The 24,525-nt window shown below is 34.8% G+C and overlaps 3 protein-coding genes across 4 annotated transcripts; 1 reads left to right on the forward strand and 2 right to left on the reverse strand.

Annotated features, from left to right (window-relative positions):
* Positions 1-6,943: 6,943 nt before the first annotated feature.
* Positions 6,944-8,577, reverse strand: LOC114356438 (uncharacterized). The gene is made up of 3 exons (XM_028309612.1): positions 7,924-8,577; positions 7,604-7,696; positions 6,944-7,230 (listed from the first exon to the last, which is right to left on the reverse strand). The coding sequence occupies exons 1-3, from the start codon at positions 8,116-8,118 to the stop codon at positions 7,009-7,011; spliced, it is 510 nt and encodes a 169-aa protein (XP_028165413.1). The 5' UTR covers positions 8,119-8,577; the 3' UTR covers positions 6,944-7,008.
* A 322-nt stretch (positions 8,578-8,899) lies between these two features.
* Positions 8,900-16,893, reverse strand: LOC114356437 (uncharacterized). Of its 2 annotated transcripts, none has more exons than XM_028309611.1 (3): positions 16,639-16,893; positions 16,001-16,093; positions 8,900-9,178 (listed from the first exon to the last, which is right to left on the reverse strand). In XM_028309611.1, the coding sequence occupies exons 1-3, from the start codon at positions 16,834-16,836 to the stop codon at positions 8,960-8,962; spliced, it is 510 nt and encodes a 169-aa protein (XP_028165412.1). In that variant the 5' UTR covers positions 16,837-16,893; the 3' UTR covers positions 8,900-8,959. The 2 variants fall into 2 exon arrangements, with proteins under 2 accessions (XP_028165412.1, XP_028165410.1); XM_028309609.1 differs by lacking the exons at positions 16,001-16,093; positions 16,639-16,893 and adding exons at positions 11,056-11,148; positions 11,669-11,947.
* A 5,402-nt stretch (positions 16,894-22,295) lies between these two features.
* On the forward strand, positions 22,296-23,187 carry LOC114356429 (uncharacterized). The gene is made up of 2 exons (XM_028309594.1): positions 22,296-22,598; positions 22,971-23,187. Exons 1-2 carry the CDS (start codon positions 22,380-22,382, stop codon positions 23,163-23,165), a joined length of 414 nt encoding a protein of 137 aa, XP_028165395.1. The 5' UTR covers positions 22,296-22,379; the 3' UTR covers positions 23,166-23,187.
* The last annotated feature ends 1,338 nt before the right edge of the window (positions 23,188-24,525 follow it).

Consider the following 24,525-nt stretch of genomic DNA (forward strand, 5'->3'; position numbering starts at 1 on the left):
AATCAGGCCGGGGGACTGGCTAGGAACGGGGATAGGGTACATTTGACTATGTTTATGAAGGCTTGAATTCTATAATAATATTTAACACGTGTTAACTGTAATTAATACTTATCATGTCGTTAAAATTCTTGTTATTTATGACGGAATTCCTTTGAGCATTAATTAGTGTAATAAAATAAAATTCTTAGTATAAGTAGTTTGACACCACGCCATAATAGTTCCAAAGTAAGCAATGCTTGTACAATGATTAGGTACAAGCAAACGGAGTACCAGAATACTACACATAGTACATACTAATGCACACAAATGTTTGTATGAACTAGCCTAATAATGTAAGCAAACAAAAAGAAGACTCCTAGTTATTTAAATTTTAGTATTTAAAAAGTATTTTTTCTCACAGTTATCTGATGAGGTTTTTGATATTACATTTCAATTTAGTCCCCAGTCCCCTGGCCTAGGATGCTGCCCCGTCAGTCTCCCGAGACGTATCTAATTGCATTTTCGCTGAGGTGAGCTGCACACTTCACTTACTTTTTACTGCCGAAGATAATCAGGCGATCTGTATTGTTTCACAACGTTTTTATTTAAATTTCAACTGACTGCCACAGCCAATTGGGTGTATTTATTTTTGAACTAGCTTTCCGCCCGCGGCTTCGCCCGCGTGGAATTTTGTCTGTCACAGAAAAACTTTATCGCGCGCGTCCCTGTTTCAAAAACCGGGATAAAAACTATCCTATGTTCTTTCTCGGGACTCAAACTATCTCTATGCCAAATTTCATCAAAATCGGTTGCGAGGTTTAAGCGGGAAAGCGTAACAGACAGACAGACAGACAGACAGACAGACAGACAGACAGACAGACAGACAGAGTTACTTTCGCATTTATAATATTATATAGTTGGGATGGTAATGGCAAAGTTTTGAAAAATACCTATTACGTATACTCGTAGATTTGAAGAATTTTATTTTTTTATATTGTTTACACATTAAATCGAAATAATTTTGAGTTGGTGTCAGTGTCGAACTGGCCGTTTAGAGGGTCAGTAGTTCGTTCTTCGCTGGTCTTTGTGGTCCCACTGCTTTTCCCACAGATAGGTATATCTATATCTGTGGCTTTTCCGTTAAAAACGTTTTGAACTGTCATCTTTTGAATATTTCGTTAGTGGTTTCAAGAGTAAAACAAGATGATATATTATCCCATACCTGGCCTTATACAAAAGAAGAAGAGATATTGAAATCCCTCTGGACATAATGTTTTTATTTTTTCAGTGAATTTGCATATAAAATGTTGACGATTATCCGACTGCTATAAATACTTAATACTTGCAATTTCTCGACAAAGTTACATCACCACCATTCAGTATTAATTCAGCTGTCTATCTTGATTTAAACATAATGCAAGTTTACAATGTAACGTCCGTATCTCTGCGCTGTGAGCCGCCATTTTCAATTGCAGCGAATTGACCGATGAATACCCGCAATCTGCATTTCCGTTGGCTGTTATTGGAGCTTGATGTCACGACTTAGGACCCTTCCTAATGCGTAGTACACTCTGTACTTACAATGTTTTTCCGTTTGAGACTCCTTAAGTGTTCTTAACATACCTAAAGAAATCTAAGATATAGCAAACTCGTAAATCTGAAAAATACTGAAGACTTTACAATAATTACTTATTTAAATTACTTAGCAAAGGTATTGTGTAGGTACCGTATAACTGATATAAACATACTTGAGTAATACTTTTTTCTATTTACGAGTATTTGAGGGACCAAAACATTGACCTCTGGGGTGGGTTTAAATCGTTTGTTGGGACATTTATTTTTAGGATGATTTGATTTCTAATACTTATTAATTTGTATTCATGACTTTCTCACTAAAACTGAATACTGTTGAATTTATTGGATATTTTTTTATTCTTAACCTCATTTATTCATTATTCATTTATTTCACGACAATACTACCACAAATATACCCCACGTGCTTACACCACAGTATATAAATTCCTCTTACTGTCGCAGTCCTTGCAGATCTGCACCATCAGCGGCTGCGACAGGGCTCCGTCCCCGGCCCTGCTGAAGGCCTGCACCCGGACCTCGTACGGGGTCTCGGTCTCTATGCCCTCGCACATGGCGGTGGACTTGTCAGCTTCGTTAATATCAAGTCAGAAGGACTTGATATTTTCTTCTATTGTGTTTATTGAGTTAGTAGGAGATTTTTTAATTTCTTATGTTCTCATTAATATAGGTACTCGTATTTCTTTGTAAAAGAAAATACACATTTTTTGAACTTGCNCGGACTTGTCAGCTTCGTTTATATCAAATCAGAAGGACTTGATATTTTCTTCTATTGTTTTTATTGAATTAGTAGATCTTTTAATTTCCAATGTTCTCATTAATATAGGTATAGTCTGGTCCGGAAGCACGTAGAATTTTGTCCAATGACCCCAAGCTACCCATCCTTATCGCTCGCGCGTAATTATATTGCTGTTGCGACTGTGCGACGGGCGCCCGCAGTGAGTGTGCGAGCGCGCTATCAACATAATTACGCGCGAGCGATAAGGATGGGAAGCTTGGGGTCATTGGACAAAATTCTACGTGCTCCCGGACCAGACTATACTCGTATTTCTTTGTAAAAAAAATACGTATTTTCTGAAAACTCATTTATTTCACGATACACTTGAAACCATCAAAATACTACACCAAAACAACCACGCGCTTACACTACCGCATACAAGTTTCTCTTACTGNGCATCATCATTTTAGCCAATGGACGACCACTGCTGAACATAAACCTCCCCCAATGATTACTAGATTGGTGGATTAGAAGGAACCTGCATCTAGTGCCTTCTTTCAACCCTTATTAAGGTCATCTGTCCACCTTGTGGGTGGAATTCTTTTTAATTGCTAAGGGATCCTTAGGATTAAGGGCGCGTTTGTTCGATTTCTATGGTTACAGGGCAATTAATGACATTAAATGGCATTTACTTACGAGTACACTTAGTGACGGATTATTTTGTAGTAACCACTTTCCTAATCGTAAGTAATATTTTTTTTGTTTCTTAAAACAATTTGGAAAATAAGTATTCTAGTAAAAAATTAGAAAACTCTTAACATGCTTGATAACGTAATGTTTTAACATCTTATATTGTCTGATTACGTCACATTTTATCAACAAATATAAACCACCTGACAACTGAACCAATTTTGATAAGTTTCTACCTTCTCGTCTAACTATAAACGAGCATCCCACAAAGCGTATCCGTGTATTTTTGGTAAGCAAGCCAAAAATAATTTCATATTTCGCCCCATTGTCCACTCCGACGGCGCTTGACCCCACTTGCGCCAATTTGATTTGCTCCCTCCGTGGCTACGGCAAACGTTGGCAGAGCATGTTGGTCAAATATACAAACGTTGGCCGTATCAATTATCTATATTAATTTTTACAAATACCATCTCAAAATAAATAAAATAAATAAATCTTCTGATGTTCTGTTTTATGAAAAAGGTATTAAAAATTGATGTCGCATTATTTTTGTAGGCTCCTACGTAACTTACTCGTACTATTCTTTTTAACTACCTAGATATTTCTGTATTAGTTACTATTCGAGGGTGAATAGGCACTTACACGGTAGGTATGTACCATCCTAAACTGCATCTCACTTTTAACATCAGGTGCGATCGTTGCTGGCTTACTTATTGTGCATAAAAAAACCGTGTTTTTTTTTCAATTGGAGGGAATACAAAACAAATTGTTTAATCATACGTCATATCTCATTCATCGATCGAATCTAGCAAATCTGATAGTTAATTTAGTGATTTATTTATTTTATGAAACTTGTGCTTGAATAAACACATTACGCGACACGAAATATGAAGTAGCTAGGTACTTCTACGTAGTGTCTAATCAATACACAAACTATGGCTAGCAAACATTGGAGCCAACATTGGCGTCCTACTGACGCTGCTCTGTCCCCATCGTAACGCACTTTGACACAAGACGCAGCGCAGGTAACCGTCGGGAATGTAATTTGGCAAATTGAATCACCGTCCAACGTCGGATATGTTTCTTGGCGCGTGTTTTTATGAAAACTCGAATTATTGTGATGGATCTCGAACAAGCTCGCCGTTGATATGGGGCAAAGTTTTGTTAGGACTCGAAATGGGGACGGAGTTTGCTTTTGTTATCAATTTTTGTAAGGTAAGAAAGATATTGGAACGAACGGAATTGGATACATTTTTTGTTAAGTGCATTTCCGCATTGAATATAAACTGAACTCTTAAAAGATCGATCTTGTATCTGACAAAAAATATGAACCGTCAACTTTTCATTTAAAACAAAATGTTTGGAAAATGTGTGAGACTAAGGCTGGGTTGCACCATTTTACTTGAACTTTAGTAAACGTCAGGAATCTGTCCAACTCCATACAAAAACACCGGATAAAGTTATAGTTACGGTAAAAGTTAAGTCGATGGTGCCATTGAAACGATACTCGAGCAAGTACTTATTCAATCTACTCGTTAATAATTTCAAACAATTGGTCAAAATATTCAAATTCCAGCAATCACAGGCGTGAATTTAGTTGAGTTTACATGTAGTTTAAAAGATCAGTTCAGAATATATCCCAAAACATGACGATACTCGCAACAAAGAACATTTTAACAGCGTGTCTACATCAGCGAGCCATCGGGGTGCGGTTACAGCAGTTAAAAGTAAGAGATGCCACGTGAGTTAGCTACAATTTATATGTAAATCAGGCCGGGGGACCGGCTAGAAACGGGGATAGGGTACATTTGACTATGCTTATGAAGGCTTGAACTCTATACATATTATAATATTTAACACGTGTTAACTGTGATTAATACTTATCGTGTCGTTAAAATTTCTGTTATTTATGACGGAATTTCTTTGAGCATTTATTATTGTAATAACATAAAAGGCATACCTACTTACTCAGACGTAAATATACAATCCTTGGACATTTAACACTACGCCATAATAGCTACAAACTAAGCAATGCTTGAACTAACTTAGTTACTAAGTATGAGTATCAGAAAACGGTGTACACATACTTAGGTATATACTGGTAAATACAAACAGCCATGTTTGTATGGACTAGTGTAATAATCTAATAAAACAAATTATTATTAATTTTCGGTAAGTATTTTTTTTTCTCACAGTTATTTGATGAGGTTGTTGATATTACGTTACTATTTAGTCCCCGGTCCCCTGGCCTAGGATGCTGCCCCGTCAGTCTCCCGAGACGTATCTAATTGCATTTTCGCTGAGGTGAGCTGCACACTTCACTTACTTTTTACTGCCGAAGATAATCAGGCGATCTGTATTGTTTCACAACGTTTTTATTTAAATTTCAACTGACTACCACAGCCATTTGGGTGTATTTATTTTTGAATGGCAATGGCAAAGTTCTGAAAAATACCTATTACGTATACTCGTAGATTTGAAGAATTATTTTAGAATACACATTTAATTGAAATCATTTTGAGTTGGTGTCAGTGTCGGACTGGCCGTTTCGAGGGTCAGTAGTTCGTTCTTCGCTGGTCTTTGTGATCCCACTGCTTTTCCGTTAAAAACGTTTTGAACTGTCATCTTTTGACTATTTCGTTAGTGGTTTCAAGAGTAAAACAAGATGAGATATTATCCCATACCTGGCCTTATACAAAAGAAGAAGAGATATTGAAATCCCTCTGGACATAATGTTTTTATTTTTTTAGTGAATTTGCATATAAAAATCATAAATGTTGACGATTATCCGACTGCTATAAATACTTAATACTTGCAATTTCTCGACAAAGTTACATCACCACCATTCAGTATTAATTCAGCTGTCTATCTTGATTTAAACATAATGCAAGTGTTTACAATGTAACGTCCGTATCTCTGCCATATGAGCCGCCATTTTCAATTGCAGCGAATTGACCGATGAATGCCCGCAATCTGCATTTCCGTTGGCTGTTATTGGAGCTAGATGTCACGACTTAGGACCCTTCCTAATGCGTAGTACACTCTGTACTTACAATGTTTTTCCGTTTGAGACTCCTTAAGTGTTCTTAACATACCTAAAGAAATCTAAGATATAGCAAACTCGTAAATCTGAAAAATACTGAAGACTTTACAATAATTACTTATTTCAATTACTTAGCAAAGGTATTGTGTAGGTACCGTATAACTGATATAAACATACTTGAGTAATACTTTTTTCTATTAATTTGAGGGACCAAAACATTGACCTCTGGGGTGGGTTTAAATCGTTCGTTGGGACATTTATTTTTAGGATGATTTGATTTCTAATACTTATTAATTTGTATTCATGACTTTCTCACTAAAATTGAATACTGTTGAATTTATTGGATATTTTTTTATTCTTAACCTTCTCATACTCATTCTTACAAGTACCTACATTAGTACTTATATATTTTCTGAAAAATCATTTATTTCACGACAATCGACGACCTCGTACGGGGTCTCGGTCTCTATGCCCTCACACATGGCGGTGGACTTGTCAGCTTCGTTTATATCAAGTCAGAAGGACTTGATGTTTTCTTCTATTGTGTTTATTACTTTGTAAAAGCAAAATACATATTTTCTGAAAACTCATTTATTTCACGGAATGTACAGCCACGCGCTTACACCACAGTATACAGGTTCCTCTTACTGTCGCAGTCCTTGCAGATCTGCACCATCAGCGGCTGCGACAGGGCTCCGTCCCCGGCCCTGCTGAAGGCCTGCACCCGGACCTCGTACGGGGTCTCGGTCTCTATACCCTTGCACATGGCGGTGGACATGTCAGCTCTGTTTATGTCAAGTCAGAAGGACTTGATATTTTCTTCTATTGTGTTTATTGAATTAGTAAGAGATCTTTTCATTTCCAATGTTCTCATTAATATAGGTACTCGTATTTCTTTGTAAAAGAAAATACATATTTTCTGAAAACTCATTTATTTCACGATACACCTGAAACCACGAAAATACTACCAAATACAATCACGTTCTTACACAACCGTATACAAATTCCTCTTACTGTCGCAGTCCTTGCAGATCTGCACCATCAGCGGCTGCGACAGGGCTCCGTCCCCGGCCCTGCTGAAGGCCTGCACCCGGACCTCGTACGGGGTCTCGGTCTCAATGCCCTCGCACATGGCGGTGGACTTGTCAGCTCCGTTGACCACGATCTCCCTTGGCTTGAACTTGGGTTCTTGGCTCGAGTCTAACAACTGGGGACAAGTTTAAATTCATAATCCTACTAATATTATAAATGCGAAAGTTTGGATGTCTGGATGAATGTTTGTTACTCTTTCATGCAAAAACTACGGAACGGATTTTGATGAAACTTTACAGTATTATTGTTTATAGCCCAGAATAACATATAGGCTATAATTTATGACGATATGTGATTAACTAAATTTCACGCGAGTGAAGCCGAGGGAAAAAGCTAGTTGAAAATATAAATGAAAATATTTATTGCCAGATCAAATAGTACAATTTTTTTTTCATACAAAGAAAGGTCAAAGAGAAAATAAAATCACATATTACTAGTTCTCGTATCACAGGGTACCTTAAACCTGAGATTTATGTGTGAAGTCTCACCTTGACTGGAGCGAGTTTGTCTACCAAACTTTTGGCGCCCCTTAATGCTTCATACTCGAATGTTGAAACCTTTGGCTTTTCCCACACTTTTACCTGTAGTAAATAAAAATTTATTTACAAAACAGCTCTATTCTTACTTAGACTGGGTTGCACCAAAGTTACGTTCAACGTTAGATGGTGCAACTCAGCATTAGTATTTATTTTTGAATATTCCTTATTTAGCATTCGTTAAATTATTCCAAAATGAAACAAATACCCCGCGAAACCTAAGTTGAATTTTGACTTTTCTGACGTGCTAACAAAGCGCCTTTATTACATACCTTGTATCCCAGTATTGGGTCTGCACCGTCAGGGGATGCCACCGGAGTCCAGTGCACTATGAACGCTAACCCGGGATCGTCTATCAAATCGATGTGCGCCAGGGTCGGCGCTGGGATGTCTTTGACCTCTCTGGTTACCCTGGTCATGAAGCCCTGGGTTACCGCCACGGAAAAAAAGAAGTATAGGCACTTCATAGTGTTTAGGAGTAGCAGCGGTGGGAACCAGAGGTGGGAATAGTCCTGTATTGTTTTGTTAGTGTTTGGTCGGTGGTTTCTTCAGTCAATCGACCTGTACGAGGTCGAGAGATGCACTGAGTGGTCTGACAGTCGTGTATTCGTTGTGAGAGCTCTGATTGGCGAGTCAGAGAATTGATGGGTAATTGGATTAGGGCAAAAGGTTGATTGTCATGTCAATTTTGCCGTTCATATTCATGATTTGTTTTTGCGTCTTTGCTTTTACATCTTTCCTTTTTAAATATTATTTTATTGTAAAAGGACTTATCTATTGCTTTTGTTTGATATAAAATTTTCGAATCTCATTTTTCAAGTTGCTCATTAAAATGTGGCCGCTTGTGTTGGTTTATTAATTATTGAAATAATTAATGTTACAGAAGTTTGGGAGCAGATAATAGGAGGTAATAGTAAAATGGTTAAGGTAACCCGTAATTCAAGAGAAATTAAAAAATCGTTTAGGTTTAATACCATTTATTGTAGGTACTTACTCCAATATTAATATGTAGGTACTCTATTATTTTCTTACATGACCTATTAATGAAGCTGCTGATAATTTTACAGAACCAGTAATTTTGTTTAAGAAATAGCAAATAGGTTTTACTTTACACATTTTCATAACAAAACTATCGTTAATTTTTTTATCTTTAACAATCGAGTTTCTCAAGACTCCTGTATTTATTTACTACAATAACATTGGTATTACATTTTAAGTTGATATCAAAGTTTTTTAAACATACATAACTTACTTACTTATTTAATTTAAATACTAAACACCACCGTCGACAACCACCCTATCAAGAAATTAAGCTACGGTGTACACATCTTTTTTCCTGTCGTTGTCATTGTTAATCTCGACTCTCATGGGTTGAGATAAGGGTCCTTGTATGTTCTTGGTGAAGGCCTGGACCCTCACTTCGTATAAGACGCCGGTCTCGATGCCCTCAAACCTGGCGGAGGTCTTGTCTCCTTGGATGACGATTTCCCTAGGCTTGTTTGTGGGGACTTCGTTGTTGGCTGGGAACTGGAAACAAAATGGAATGTTTTGTTTATTTTGTGTTAAAAACAAACGGGATTTTTGTCAATCTAGGTATTATGTAATCTTCAGCAATTAAACTTGTTACGTTTTAAACTATCGATGACAGACATTATGCCCGTATTCACAAATATTACTATGAGGTCTCACAGTGCGCGTGGACGCACAGGATGACACACGAACCAATCACAAAGCTCTATTCAACGCTGTGCGTTCGATTTGCCGCTTCAATTAAGCAAGCATCGTTCGTTCGTTGTGCTTCAAAAAACTTAAACTGGGCCTAACACCCATGTGTTTTTTGATTCGTAGTTAAAACTAGCGGCCGCCCGCGACTTCGTACACGTGGATCCCGTTTTACCCCCTTCATCTATCTTACGCGGTTTAGATTTTTTCATACAAATGTTTTTTCCCGCTAACTCCGATTCCCGTGGGAATTTTGCAATATCCTGTTGTAACTAAGCTTTAAGTTTACTAAGGTACCTGCATGCCTTTCAAGCGTCTAACTTAAGCGGTTTAGATTTTTCATACAAAAGGATTTTCCCGCTAATTCCCGTTCCCGTGGAAATTCCTAAGTATACTATAACCTGCCCAGTAGTATGAAAAATAATTGTACCAAGTTTCATTAAAATCCGTCGAGCGGTTTTTGTTTCTATATGACAGACAGACAGACAAAAATTTTACTGATTGCATTTTTGGCATCAGTATCAATCACTAATCACCCCCTGATAGTTATTTTGAAAATGAAATATCATGTACAGAATTGACCTCTCTTCAGATTTATTATAAGTATAGATAAAAAACCAATAGTCAAATTTGACAGATATCACATGACAAGTGGTTAAATATCAGAAAAAAATGTTTTTCGAACAATGGTTAGCTTGACTTTTAGTACTCGTACATTTTTTAATTATTAGTTTACATTTTGTTAATATTTAATTTTAGCTATGAATAAAAAAAACTGGGTCTTAATATCAATATGTTTTCTCTACTAGTAGCCATCCATGGGGATGTTAAAGACACAGTACGTAATTACAGTTTACAAATTAAATAACAAAATATTGAATATGGCATTAACCTAATTGTTTCATTTAAAACCTAATCTTCTTATAAGTACCATCCTATCTTTTTATCATAATTATTGTTTAATATGGAAAGAACTATGATATACCTAATATCAGTAAGCAGAGTAGGTATTGGTAATGCATATTTATTGAGGATCTATGCTCATAGGTTTATTATGACATTAATATTGTTTATCGACGATTTAGTAGCATTAAACATGTTATATTGTATTACATTGTAAATCCGATTAGAATAATGTTTGTTGTTAATGAACTTTAGCTAATTATGTTAATTAGAATGTTTACATTGTAACGTGATATTATTGTGTTGATGCAGCGGGTTTAAGGTCATCTAAAGTAAACATACACACATAATAAATAGTTATTGTAAATTAAAAGTAAAATGCACAACAGCGCGTGTAGAATAAAATTATTATCTGGCATAATAATTTATCTTCTTTGAGAATGGAGAAAATCCTGTAAAACTTTAGTTCAACTATTTGCTCTCATTTGTATTTATATTTTGCAACTACAACCTGAAACATTATTCTAAAGGGAAGGCTTAAAACTGAATTTCAAAATTCAGTCATGTTCTGCAATAAAATACAGACGATCACAAAGTTCCTAAAAATAATTTCTACGTTTCTTTGTGGCAATGTGTATAATCATGGAGAACTATTATTGTACCTAATAAGACTTACTCAATGTAAATGTTAAAAACATATAGAATTCTCTGAACAATGCAGACTGATTTCGAGCACCTATGGACGATGGTTATTTTATCTCTAAAAATAATTATCTTACCTTGCCAGGAGCGTATTCCTCTACCAAAGTTTTGACACCGTTGATAGTTTCATATTTGTACGTCTTGATCTTAGGCTGCTCCCATACTTTCATCTGAAACAATTAATATATTTTTTGAAACCAAAGTATAACAGAGAAAATATGAACATGTAATTTATCTTCTTCGCCTAATATGTAGGTCAAAATTCTCAGAATTAAAATTCTTCTTTCCGTTAAGATAAGGCAAAGAAAAAGAATAACATACTTAGTAAACGTGTGACATAAGAAATTAAAAGAAATCATCTTAGGTGATTCATTAGATGTGACAGTCAGAAATATCACGTACAATTTTATGTTTACGGTACTTAGTCAGCAGATTTATCTCGCGCAATAAATGAAATATCTCAATGGGTCTCAATGTCTTCAATCATATGGGTTCAAATCAGTTTAAAAAATTTTTTTTTAGGAATTTGATGTGATATTAGCGTGTTTAAATGTCACTGTAAATTCCGTCTGATTATAATCTGACGTATTTAGATTACAATCTTACCTTACCTAACCCACTGTTAGTTTACAATCTCACGCGTTATATTATAAACTGACGGAGTTCACAATCACGTTGACATTTACATACCTTGTAACCAAGAATGGGGTCTGCAGCATCATTTGACGCCACGGGCGTCCAGTCGACAACGAATCCCATTTTGGGGTCATCCACCAAAGTGATGCGAAGCAGCGTCGGCGCTGGGACACCCTCGACCCCCCTCGCTACCCTGGTCACGAAGCCCTGGGCTACCGCCACGAAGAACAAAACGCATAAGCACTTCATCATGATGTTTAATATTTAATGTAGTTTTATCGATATGAACTGCTCGAGATCTAGTGATGCACTGAGCGGCCGGACGGTTGTTTGTAAATAAATAGCCGTTGGGCGATAAGCAGTCCTGATTGGTGAGTCAGTTGTGAGTCAATTGTTGGCTAATTAGATTAGGGCTAAAGGTTGAATGGCATGTCGATTTTGACGTTTACATTCATACGTCTGTGGGTATTTTCTCATTTAATGGGTCGTAGACCCGTATGGTAATCGTCGTCTCGTGTTATAGAGTTTGGGGCGACAGAAAATCATCATCATCACTCTATAATTAATACATATATTGTTTGCAATAAATTGGGAGATATTGATAGGTGATTTTTTACTAATGTGTTAATAATTATTATTGATGGGATTGCTACCATGTCATATCAAAATTAAGATACATGGTAGCAATCCCGTCAATAATAATAATTATGTTTGTGACCATGAATGTTTAATACAATACTTATACCAATTTGTGTTTTAATATAAAATAAAATATTACTATTAGGAGGCATGTAAAAATAATTACTACATAATTTATTTTAATAATATTGAAATAGTTATGCTCTTTGCATTTCTTTTAGTAGAAATCATACAAAATAAGATGTATCATTCTTGTGTAATACTAGCGGATAGTGACTAACATACCTTATCTTACCTTTGAACTTCGAGATAGCACACGCATACCTAATACATGCATCTTTGTAGTTTAAGACTATAAGATAAGAATAGCTTGCAATATCTTCAACAATGAACTCCAATACCTAGGCATAAAAACGAATTTTATGTATTTTCGCAATAATTTAGTAATCATGTAAAAAAATCACCATTAATGGTCTCAGTGCTAAGTAAAGTGCCTATTGTTAGAGTATAGTAGAATTCAAAATAGATAACAATAACGTAAGCATTGAGGTATTCATAGAAACCAAGTTAACGACAAACATTTTTCACCTAGTGACGTGTGACGTGTTTAGTTCTACTCGTAGTAATCCTTACGTATTATTTAAACAACAAATTCCGTCGAAGTTTGCTTGTTTCGCTTAAAAACTATTGTAGGATTTTTATACAATTTGAATAATTATTTCAGAGGTTAGCGAAAAATTTAAATTGCTCTGCTATCATTGTGTACGAAGTTGGGTTAGATCGTTAATTTATAGACAATAAATTCTAATAAGTAATTGGAAACTAAAATTATGCTATTATTTCAGATTTTGAGTAAAATAAAAGCTTGTAAGTAGCTGTAGGATAATAATACTCGTACCATTCACTGTAGGTAGACGATAAGAAAGTTTATTAAAATTTTGTAACTTGACCCAATAACGGCTGCTATTGATAAATCCATAGATAAAGTTAGTAAGTAAGTATTGTTGTTTTGTAGTTAGCTATTAATAGTTTTCCTTTTTTCAGCACTTTCTTAAGTGAATTGGTTGTCAAGTCCAGTTTTAGGTTTGCAGTAAGGTATTTATCATAATTTTCCCACGGCTCATAACAATTATTTAATATTTGTTTGATATTTTACTTTGTTTTTGATAAACTAAACAGTAATTATAATAGAGAGCAATAGCTTTCTTAAAAGAGCTAGTAGTTAAGTCCAGTTTTAGGTTTGCAGTAGGTAGTCATCATCATTTTCTCACGGCAATTAATGATAATAATTTAATTATATTAGTTTTATTAAAAGTAAATATACTATTAGAAGACAATAAATAGGCAAATAATCATTATTATCACCATCATAATGAGGTTATTTGGGCCCGTTTTTACCACAAATCCCTAATTTTTAAGTGACCCCTATGGTAACACATAATAGGAATTTTGTTTTCGTAGGGGTCACTTAAAAATTAGGGATTTTTGGTGAAAACGGGCATTAGTCCCCTGCCGCTGGAGGACGATCCTCTCTAATTTACCAGAGGGAATAGGGTAAATAAAATAATTATTCTAAATAAACACCTACGTAGCCCCAATCAAGCATACCTGCCTAATCTAGTACAATGGCAACACTAGATCACGGACTAACAAATTAAATGGATAAATTTGGTTAAACTTGAACTACAATCATCAAATTAATTCTCCCACATCTCACTCTAACATTATTTTGTCACCTGCGGGATTCAAATCCACAACTGTAGCGTTTAAGTCCTATCCTATCGACCAGAGCACACGGCCGTCAAATACAATAATAATATGTTTAACTATCCTGTTGGATTACGGATTGTTTTCTGTTCATCTGAGTCCCTTTTTGCTCCATCGGTGGGTCCACTTGAAGTGTCATTCACTGTCGTTCTATCCTATATCCCTAAGGCCAGGTGACGCGTGCCTTGTCATACTGAATCCTTGTAATCCAAGTGACGCGATAGACAAACTATTTTGTGTAGTTTTTGCTGAGGAAACTTAGCGTAACGCTGTAAGCGGCTTATGAAAATAAATTTATTGAAATGTAGGTACCAAAACCTGGTTATTCTCTCAGTCCAATGGGTTCAATTCTCGGGTTTGACACGGGGAAAGATCAGTTAGTTCAATCTTAGAGATTTTTTTTCAGGATGTAGGTATTCAGTATCCTATTTTCATTTGCCTTCTAAAATATGATTAGAGTTCGGAATAGGAAACGACTGAAAACTCATGTTGGTTCAAACTTTTAATTGGTTGAATTCGGTATGTCGGTATGTACCTATCAAAGGACGGTATCTATTCGTGATGTGAGTTTGAACGGAGTTTTGAGTGTCATATCGTAATTAAACACAGGTTGATTTATTTAGGGCGAACTAACTTAAAAATAATTATGGATTTATACAGATTATCTAACCTTGATTGGCATTAGATATGAGTATTAACGTAAGTGCGCCTATTAACGACCCCCCAAAATTTGTATTCTATTACCGCCCTATTTTTCTTTCTTTCATAAAAGACATAATAACAGGTTCCAGAAAACACGTTACCTAAAAAATATCTAGATATGTTTATTGACTATCAAATTGATTGAAGTTTGTGTTCGTAAATAACCAGTAAACGAAATTATTTGATATTAAATGGGACGCGCCCGCAACCGATGCACTTTTCANGATGGTGCAACCCAGCCTAAAGTTAGGTTTTAAAAATCGAAGACTTAATACCAAAATGCTTTCTCTACTAGTTGCCCTCCATGGGGACGTTAAAGACACAGTACGTAAAATTACAGTTTACAAATTAATTAACAAAATATTGAATATGGCATTAACCTAATTGTCCCATTTCAAACCTAATCTTCTTGTAAGTACCATCCTATCTTTTTGACCATATTGTTTAGAACTACGAGACAATATCAGTAAGCAGAGTAAAACCCCATAAAAAAACTCATAAAACTAATTTATTTTTGCAAATAAGCTTTTAAAAAGCACTTTTACACGTCCCAATATTAACCCTATCACTGCTTCGGGACAATAAATGGGCCAGTGGGTATTGGTACCTTGGTACTATAACTTTTTCTGTAGTATGGGTAATGAATATTGAGGATCTATGCTCATAGGTTTATTAAGACAGCAATATTGTTTATCGACGGTTTAGTAGCATGAAACATGTTATATTGTATTACATTGTAAATCCGATTAGAATAATGTTTGTTGTTAATGAACTTTAACTAATTATGTTAATTAGAATGTTTACATTGTAACGTGATATTATTGTGTTGATGCAGCGGGTTTAAGGTCATACAAACACACGCATATTTATATAGTTGTTGTAGATTAAAAGTGAAATGCACAACAGCGCGTGTGGAATAATTATTTAATAAATAATTTACTTATGTTTTTCGAGAATTGAAAAAATATTTAAATCTTCGACTTATTTTGCTCTCATTAATAATTGTATTTTTTATTTTTCAACTACAGCCTGAAACATTATTGTATGTATTAAGGGAAGCCCTAAAATTCTACTTCAAAAGTCCAGCCATGTACTAAAATAAAATACAGACCATCACAGAATTCCTAAAAATAAATTCTACGTTTCTTTCTGGCACAAATCTCTTATGGAAGACTTACTCAACGTAAATGTTAGAAACACATAGAATTCTCTGAACAACAGAATGATTACGAGAACGTAATGGACGATTATTATATCTCCAAAGATAATTTATCTTACCTTGCCAGGAGCGTATTCCTCTACCAAAGTTTTGACACCGTCGATAGTTTCATATTTGTATGTCTTGATCTTAGGCTGCTCCCATACTTTCATCTGAAACAATTAACATATGTTTTGAAACCAAAGTATACATAACAGAGAAAATATGAACATGTTATGTAAACTAATTTTTTTGGTTATCTATGTAGGTCAAAACTCTCAGAATTAAAATTCTTCTTTCCGTTAAGATAAGGCAAAGAAAAAGAATAACATACTTAGTAAACTGTGACATGAGAAATTAGAAGAAATTCGTCTTAGGTGATTCATTAGATGAGACAGTCAGAAATATCACGCACGATTTTATGTTTACGGTAGTCAGCAGATTTACCTCCAATAATAAATGAAATCTCTCAATGGATTTTAGTCTTTGTCTTCAGTAGGTAGCTAATAGTTTCCAATCAGTTTAAAAAAATCTTTTTCTGAGAGTTTGATGTGATTATAAAGTGTTTATGTCACCGTAAAATTGTGAATTCCGTCAAATTATAATCTGACGTAGTTACATTACAATCTAACTTTACTTAACCCATGGTTAGTTTACAATCTCACGTGTTATGTTATAAACTGACGGAGTTCACAGTCTCACGTTGGCATTTACATACCTTGTAACCAAGAATGGGGTCTGCAGCATCATTTGACGCCACGGGCGTCCAGTCGACAACGAATCCCATTTTGGGGTCATCCACCAAAGTGATGCGAAGCAGCGTCGGCGCTGGGACACCCTCGACCCCCCTCGCTACCCTGGTCACGAAGCCCTGGGCTACCGCCACGAAGAACAAAACGCATAGGCACTTCATCATGATGTTTAATAGTTACTGTAGTTTTTATCGATATGAACTGCTCGAGATCTAGTGATGCACTGAGCGGCCGGACGGGTGTTTGTAAATAAATAGCCGTTGGGCGATAAGCAGCCCTGATTGGTGAGTCACTCGTGAGTCAATTGTTGGCTAATTAGATTAGGGCTAAAGGTTGATTGGCATGTCGATTTTGACGTTTACATTCATACGTCTGTATCATAGACCCGTATGGTAATCGCAGTCTCGTTTTATAGAGTTTGGGGCGATAGGAAATCATGTTAAATAGTGTTGTATCTTATGTACTGAAATGAAATACGAGATAATGAAAAATTACAATATAAAAATTATTAGGGCGTTTAAAAATAGTTAGTAACGCTAGAAATCATACAAAATAAGATCATCATTAATCATTCTTGTGCAATATCTACTGCAGAATCTGCAGATAGTGTAGTGACTAACATACCTTATCTTACCTTTGAACTTCGAGATAGCACACGAATACCTAATACATACATCTTTCTAGTTAAGACTAATGATTATTAATATGAATAGCTTGCAATATCTTCAACAATGAACTCCAATACCTAGGCATAAAAACGAATTTTATGCATTTTCGCAATAATTTAGTAATCATGTAAAAAAATCACCATGAATGGTCTAAGTGCTAAGTAAAGTACCTATTGTTAGAGTATAGTAGAATTCAAAATAGATAACAATAACGTAAGCATTGAGGTATTCATAGAATTTAACCAAGTTAACGACAAACATATTCACCTAGTGACGTGTGACGTGTCTAGTTCTAGTAGTCCTTACGTATTATTAAAACAACAAAGTCCGTCGCAGTTTGCTTGTTTCTCCTATAAACTACTTATTGTTTTTATGGATTTTTATACAATTTGAATAATTATTTCAGAGGTCAGCGAAAAATTTAAATTGCTCTGCTATCATTGTGTACGAAGTTGGGTTAGATCGTTATTTTATAAACACTTCTAATAAGTATTTGGGAAATAAAATTATGCCATTATTTCAGATTTTGAGTAAAATAAAAGCTTGTAAGTAGCTGTAGGATAATACTCGTACCATTCACTGTAGGTAGACGATAAGAAAGTTTATTAAAATTTTGTAACTTGACCTAATTACGGCTGCTATTGATAAATCCATAGATAAAGTTAATAATACTTATTGTTGTTTTGTTATTCATAGTTTTCTTTTTCTCAGCACTTTCTAGTCATCATTTTCTCACGGCTGATAATAATTATTTAATATTTGTTTCATATTGTAATTTGTTTTTGATAAACTATAAAGTAATTATAATAGAAAGCAATATTAAGTCCAGTTTTAGATTGCAGTAGGTATTCATCGTCATTTTCTCACGGCAATTAATGATTTATTTATATTAATTTTTGATAAACTAAACAGTAATTATATAAGAAAACAATAAATAGGTAAATAATCATCATTATCACCATCATTATGAGGTTATTTAGTCCCCTGCTGGAGGACGATTCTCTTTAATTTACCAGAGGGAATAGGGTCAATAAGTTAATCTTTAAATACCTACGTAGCCCCAACCAAGCATAATCTAAGCAATTAGATCACGGACTAACATAATAAATTAAACGATACATTTGAGTACACTTCAACAAATTAATTCTCTCACATCTGACACTAATAATACTATTTTGTTACCTGCGGGGTTCAAATCCACAACTGTAGCGTTTAATTCCAATCCTATCGACCAGAGCACACGGCCGTCAAATACAAATGTTCAACTATCCTGTTGGATTATGGATTGTTTTCTGTTCATCTGAGTCCCTTTTTGCTCCATCGGTGGGTCCACTAGAAGTGTCATTCACTGTCGTTCTATCCTATATCCCTAAGGCCAGGTGACGCGTGCCTTGTCATACTGAATCCTTGTAATCCAAGTGACGCAATAGACAAACTATTTTGTGTAGTTTTTGCTGAGCAAGCTTAGCGTAACGCTATAAGCGGCTTATGAAAATAAATTATAATGAAATGTAGGTAGGTGGTGTGGTGTGGTACCAAAATCTGGTTAGTCTTTCGGGCGAATGGGTATGATTCTCGGGTTTGACACAGTGAAAAGATAATGAAAATACTTTCAGTTCGATTGAATTTAGAGAATTGTTTTCAGGATGTAGGTATTCAGTATCCCTTTTTATGAATATTATTCGAGTTCGGAATAGGAAACGACTGAAAACTCATAATCAAACTTTTAATTGGGTGAATTCCAGTAGGACGATATGTACTTACCTTATCATATTATAGTATTAGGACATATTCTATCCGTGATGTGAGTTTGAATGAAGTTTTCAGTGTCATAGAGTAATATTAAGCACAGGTTAATTTATTCAGACCATAAGGGCGAACTAACTTAAAAATATGGATTTATACAGATTATATCTAACCTTGATTGGCATTGGATACGAGTAAGTATTATTGTTTTTTTTGTGCTTACGGAATATTTCAGTTGATGGTATTTCTTAATAATAAGCAATGCAGTTTTTACTAAAACTTTTTCCCTTAATCATTTTTCTACGGAAAATATATGGGAATCCAAACAATTCAGTTGATTCGAGTACAATTTAAGCCAGCTTCCTTTCCACTTCCAAAGCGACATTATTGATGTCACCAGCAAGATTTACTTACGTACAAATGGTCAATAGCTAACCGTTTTGCATTAACATTTGAATACAAAGTCGGCCATTTAATTCGGTCGTATAAATCACGGGACCTTCGGGACAAATTAAACGTTATTCTTTCGTGCCGAATTCCTTTTGGAGTTTTATTGGAATTTTTGCCGAGTGTACGTGCCAATAAACAGTGTTTAACGTTTGGAACGGGCGCCCCAGCATTTAGCGCTTGTCAATCGCACACACACGCGCGCGCACGGTATGCAAACGAGGATAGTACAGGATCCAACGTGTTTACGGGTGCTTTTGTAGGGAGATGGGATGGTTTTGATACTTGCAACCATCGCCATAGCTAAATAAAACAATTAAGCATCGTATTTATGTCTAATTACATAGGTAACTACGAGTACTTATCTACCTGTTGATCTCCTCTGCTTGTTAATTTAAAAATTGATTCTTTTGGTCCATTTATACATCTAGTCTATCAGTGGTGATATTTTACTCAAAAGAAGATTCTGGCGTCTAAAATGCTACTTCATATTATACTGCTACTATATTTGTAAGTTTCTCATACAAAATGGTCACAGAGCAAATTTCAAAATAAATGCTGACTAGCCATTACTTTAAACCTTCAAAAAGGGCAACATAAAACCCATGACGAATAGTTATCTCTAACAAATGCATTGTTAAGGTAGTGACCTACATTTTGTGTATTTGTAACGAATATGACTCACATCCTTGAAACGCTTAGCTGTTTACAAAAATGTAGTAAACAACTAATACCGAGATTATTTGTTGTGAAATACGTCTATGTTGCTATGGAAGTTTTTGTCTTATCTATGGAGATAATCCATTTTTATTTCCCAAACTTTGGACCACACAAGGTTGATAATGTTCACAATTAGGTTCTCTTGAAGGTATAATAGATAATTTAAAGTCAATATAAAAAATATGATTTATTTCAGTGCATAATTTTTTTATAACAAAGTTGTTGGGGTTGTCCCAAAAAGTAAACTAAAGATAGGTACTTGTGTTGGAATGGAGCGTAAGATACTAATATAACATTTTATGTATTAAGCTGTCTAAAATATATTAACACATGATATTATACTCAAAAAACAAGCAAAAGTACTTTGATAATTTGGTACAAACTAAGTATCTAATAATTCAGTTACTACATAATTAAATTTTGCAAAAAGTATCAAGCAATATAATCATGCTACAACCTCTAGATCCCAGAATTGTCCCTTTAACACGAGGCGGAGGCGAATAACAAAATAAAATACAATACAAAAAGCGTAAAAGAGAACGTATTGATTTGAAGGAATTTTTATTAGTAGGTGTTACCTACGGGGACGATTTGCCTGCGTTTTATTGTTTCCTCTGTCGCAGTGGTTGGGGCGGAAAGCATGCAGGAAAAAGTCAAATTGTAAAGGGGTTTCCAATTTTCTTTTGCTAAGTATTTAGCTGGTAAATTTTCTGAATTTATTTATACTGTATTTTTTTTACGAACTGTGCATTTTACAATACATTTTCATTTTAATTTCCTACAATTTCTAAGTTCTTTTTTAATTCATTTAGTCATAAAATTAAAATCATAAACGTTTTGAGGTACTTCAAAATCTTACCTACTAACTCTAATTATACATTTAATTTTCTGCAATTACTTTGTATGAACCTACTGATTTATTTAACCTGGTCTAGGGAGGCTGTAGTGTGTCTCAGCCTTGTGTAGAGTTTAGAATTTAATGCTTCGTGGAAGCTTTATTTATAGCGCACATCCTATGTAATAAAACATTCTGTTTTGACTTACAAAATGGGCAGTCTATTTACTTCGGTTCTTTAGAGAAATATATCTCCTATCAGTTTGCAGTTAGCAAACTTACGGCTCTTCCATTATTTGCATTTATTTAAAAGAGGCGTAGACCTAAACAGAAAACAAGTTATTGTGCTCATGTTTTTAGTCACTTGTTTGCAGTTCATTTACTATGAAAAACATGGGAAAATCGAAAGTTTTCACATCAGTATCGTAAAATTTCCTCTGGTTTCCAGCTCAGAGGCATAATTTGATCTTATTTAAGTTTTGTCAGCTTATCCTGTCCAATATCCCTCTTTCTTTATTTCTTGTCTTGCCTTGTCTCTATTTCTTTAAGGAGGTTTACGATGTATGGGATTGTACTCTACTGGTCGTCCTTTTCCTACTACAGCACGTCACATGGACATAGCATGAGGTTTTATCTCAGGTACAATAAATTGGTATTAGCGTATTTATCACTCGCAACGAGGCGTAGGTTTTTATCATCTGCAGATCCGTGTAACTTAAATTGTATTAAAGAGTCTTAAATTGTATAAAAGCTGATACGAAATACTAGACTAATGGTTTTCTGTGGCTTCTTTCAAGTGGGTACCTAAATAAAATAAAGACTAAATAAGATAAACTGCTGTCTTACGTGGGTGTCCTTTTTGGCACTAATTCTATTCTTATTATTTAAGTAGGTACCAGATCTAATGTAAAAATAAGTAAAGATACCTTTCTTTTTTTCTTCATTATTGTGTGCTTTAATCATCCCTGACTTCGAATATCGTCACATCACGCTAAAATTCGCTAGGAAGATTCGAATCTGTCAAAAAGGTAAGTAAAAATCACACTTATTTTAACTTATTACAGAATTATTTTCAAAGATAAAATAAACAAACATATTTTTTTTATATTAATCACTAACATAAAGATTGCTAAAAACTTAACAATAGATATCTGAATCCTAATCACGTTTTGCCATTTTATAACAATTATCAAAAGTTAATGAATCGTAACCGTTAATAGTATTTATTGGCCGCCGACCACTTGCAAGTCAGCCACACCTGGATTTGTTCTGAGGCAGCACACATAGAACCATGATGCTTAAGTGCTTCACCTTCCTGCTACTCGTGGCTGCGGCCCAAGCTCTGACCTACGTCATCAAGGAAGAGCCCAAGGCAAGCGAAACTGGTGCCCGTGCCAGTACTATACCAGCTCCGACTTTGGAACATCTTAACACGTTTCTGGAGCCTTTCATGGGCACCGCCATTACATGGAGCCCCGGCGAGGGATCCAATAATATTCTTGGGTACAAGGTATGTGCTATAATTTTTTAAAATTATTTTTTTAAGTTGTTTATTCCCCTCTGTGTAAGTGATATTATTTAAACAACAACCCTCTTTATTTTAAAAGAAAATACATTTAATAATGCTATTTGTTTTGTGCAAAATATCTGTGAATAATAAAATTATCTGAAACCAAAAAAAAAAAACATCATTCATTCGAACTTGTAAGATTTTCTTTTCGGTTACTTCTTGTCTAAACAAGTACTCCATATTAGCTGAAGAAGCTCATCTACCACTCAATCTTTCCAAAGAATGTCATCAAGAGACAAACCTAATCATTTCCTTTCCCTTACCAATAAAGTTTTTGTGATAAAATATCATCAAAAAAATGTATCTTCGCAGGTGACGTCATGGATACAAACCGGTTCCAACAACATGTTCTCCCGGTACCAAGACGTGTACGCGTACGGACCCGGCCAGACCATGGCGGTGGTCGCGCCCCTGTACAAGTACACCTGGTTCCGTTTCGTGGTACAGGCCTTCAATAGCGAGGGGTACAGCGTGGAGTCCAACGCCTGGCGGGCAATCATCATTTAAGAAGAAAGATACAGAATAAAGAGACAGAAGAAAGAAGAAAATTAGGACAATATACATATTTTTTTTAACTTTCATGGTCACTAACATAATTATTATTACAGACGGGATTGCTACCATGTACCTTAATTTTGAGTTTCCGATATTTTCAGTACTGTTGTAAGCGCCATGGTCACCGAGTAACTGAAATTAAGGTAAGTATCCTGTCAGTAATAATAATTAAATTAGGAATTTAGAATAAGAATAAGAATAAGAAATTTATTCATAATGTTCATTACATGTCAAATTTTCAATATATTTTCTTATTAATAATAAACAATTGCATTAATAATATTGATTTAATTTATTAATAGTACAATATTGTGGCTATATGTTTATGACTTTCGTGTCTCCAATAAGCATTGATTGTCGTCTTTGTCTAATAAAAAAAATATTTTATTTTAATTAAATGCAAATCAATACGCACGCACCGTTTCGATGTTTTCTTGTATGATGCATGTCATACTTTTTACTGCTTGTAGATAATTTTCAGTTACGAATATAACTATGGTCATAATCTTTGAATGTGAAAAGTCGACTCATGAATAAATCAAAACGGATTTTTCTGAGTATGAACTAGTTTGCGGTACCCACCTATACCCTCAGGTATGGCCTCAGCCTAGGGGGCCTTACTTACGTTGAAAATACTAGTAATGTCAAAGAAGTGTAAAGCTTTTTTGTGTCTTTCTTTTCCATCGTTTTTTTTTAATTCAGAGGTCTCAAAACTTTTTATTCTTACTAGAAAGTTTCTGTATTCTGTTTATGCTATTTACTGTTTCTTGGTTTTCAAAGGGTTTCATTGAAACAGTGCATGATTCAACACCTCACATCACCTGGTGCTGTAAGGACCCATTGTAGATCGCAATCGGCCCCTGGGTGTCGGATTAAATTAATTTAATCTATCAATGTCATTACACGATAATAATATGATTTTATCTATTCGATAGAACTATTTATTACCAAATACAACAGTAGCTTATCACGCTATAACTACAAAAATGTAGGTATCAGTAATATTCAGCGAATGAATAATTAAAATGTACTCAAATGAAGCCATCGCCATTTAACTTTTACAGGCTATTTAATTTACTTCAGACGAATCTGTAGATCTGAAACATACGACAAAAATATCAAACAACTCACTTGGATCATAAACCTTTTCTGAACAATATTTTGTAGCAGAAATAGCTAATGAGCCTCTTTTGTGAATTTTAGAATAACATCTCGTGCTCATCATCAATGAGACCATTTTGGCTTACTCCTTAGATCACAATGTAAATAAATTTTGCATTAATAACTGACGTATTCCACTTTGGGCACCCGC

This window comes from Ostrinia furnacalis, unplaced genomic scaffold (genome assembly GCF_004193835.3).
Source record: "Ostrinia furnacalis isolate ACB-3 unplaced genomic scaffold, ASM419383v2 OfSCF2804, whole genome shotgun sequence".
Lineage (NCBI taxonomy): Eukaryota > Metazoa > Arthropoda > Insecta > Lepidoptera > Crambidae > Ostrinia > Ostrinia furnacalis.

Excerpts from the sequence above, each read along its gene's own strand:
- LOC114356438 (XM_028309612.1), bottom strand. The coding sequence starts at position 8,118 with ATGAAGTGCCTATACTTCTTTTTTTCCGTGGCGGTAACCCAGGGCTTC. Across the intron at positions 7,697-7,923 it reads ACCCAATACTGGGATACAAG|GTAAAAGTGTGGGAAAAGCC; the intron begins GTATGTAATAAA and ends TATTTACTACAG. Across the intron at positions 7,231-7,603 it reads ACAAACTCGCTCCAGTCAAG|TTGTTAGACTCGAGCCAAGA; the intron begins GTGAGACTTCAC and ends ACTTGTCCCCAG.
- LOC114356437 (XM_028309611.1), bottom strand. The coding sequence starts at position 16,836 with ATGATGAAGTGCCTATGCGTTTTGTTCTTCGTGGCGGTAGCCCAGGGC. Across the intron at positions 16,094-16,638 it reads ACCCCATTCTTGGTTACAAG|ATGAAAGTATGGGAGCAGCC; the intron begins GTATGTAAATGC and ends TAATTGTTTCAG. Across the intron at positions 9,179-16,000 it reads AGGAATACGCTCCTGGCAAG|TTCCCAGCCAACAACGAAGT; the intron begins GTAAGATAAATT and ends TTTTGTTTCCAG.
- LOC114356429 (XM_028309594.1), top strand. The coding sequence starts at position 22,380 with ATGATGCTTAAGTGCTTCACCTTCCTGCTACTCGTGGCTGCGGCCCAA. Across the intron at positions 22,599-22,970 it reads ATAATATTCTTGGGTACAAG|GTGACGTCATGGATACAAAC; the intron begins GTATGTGCTATA and ends GTATCTTCGCAG.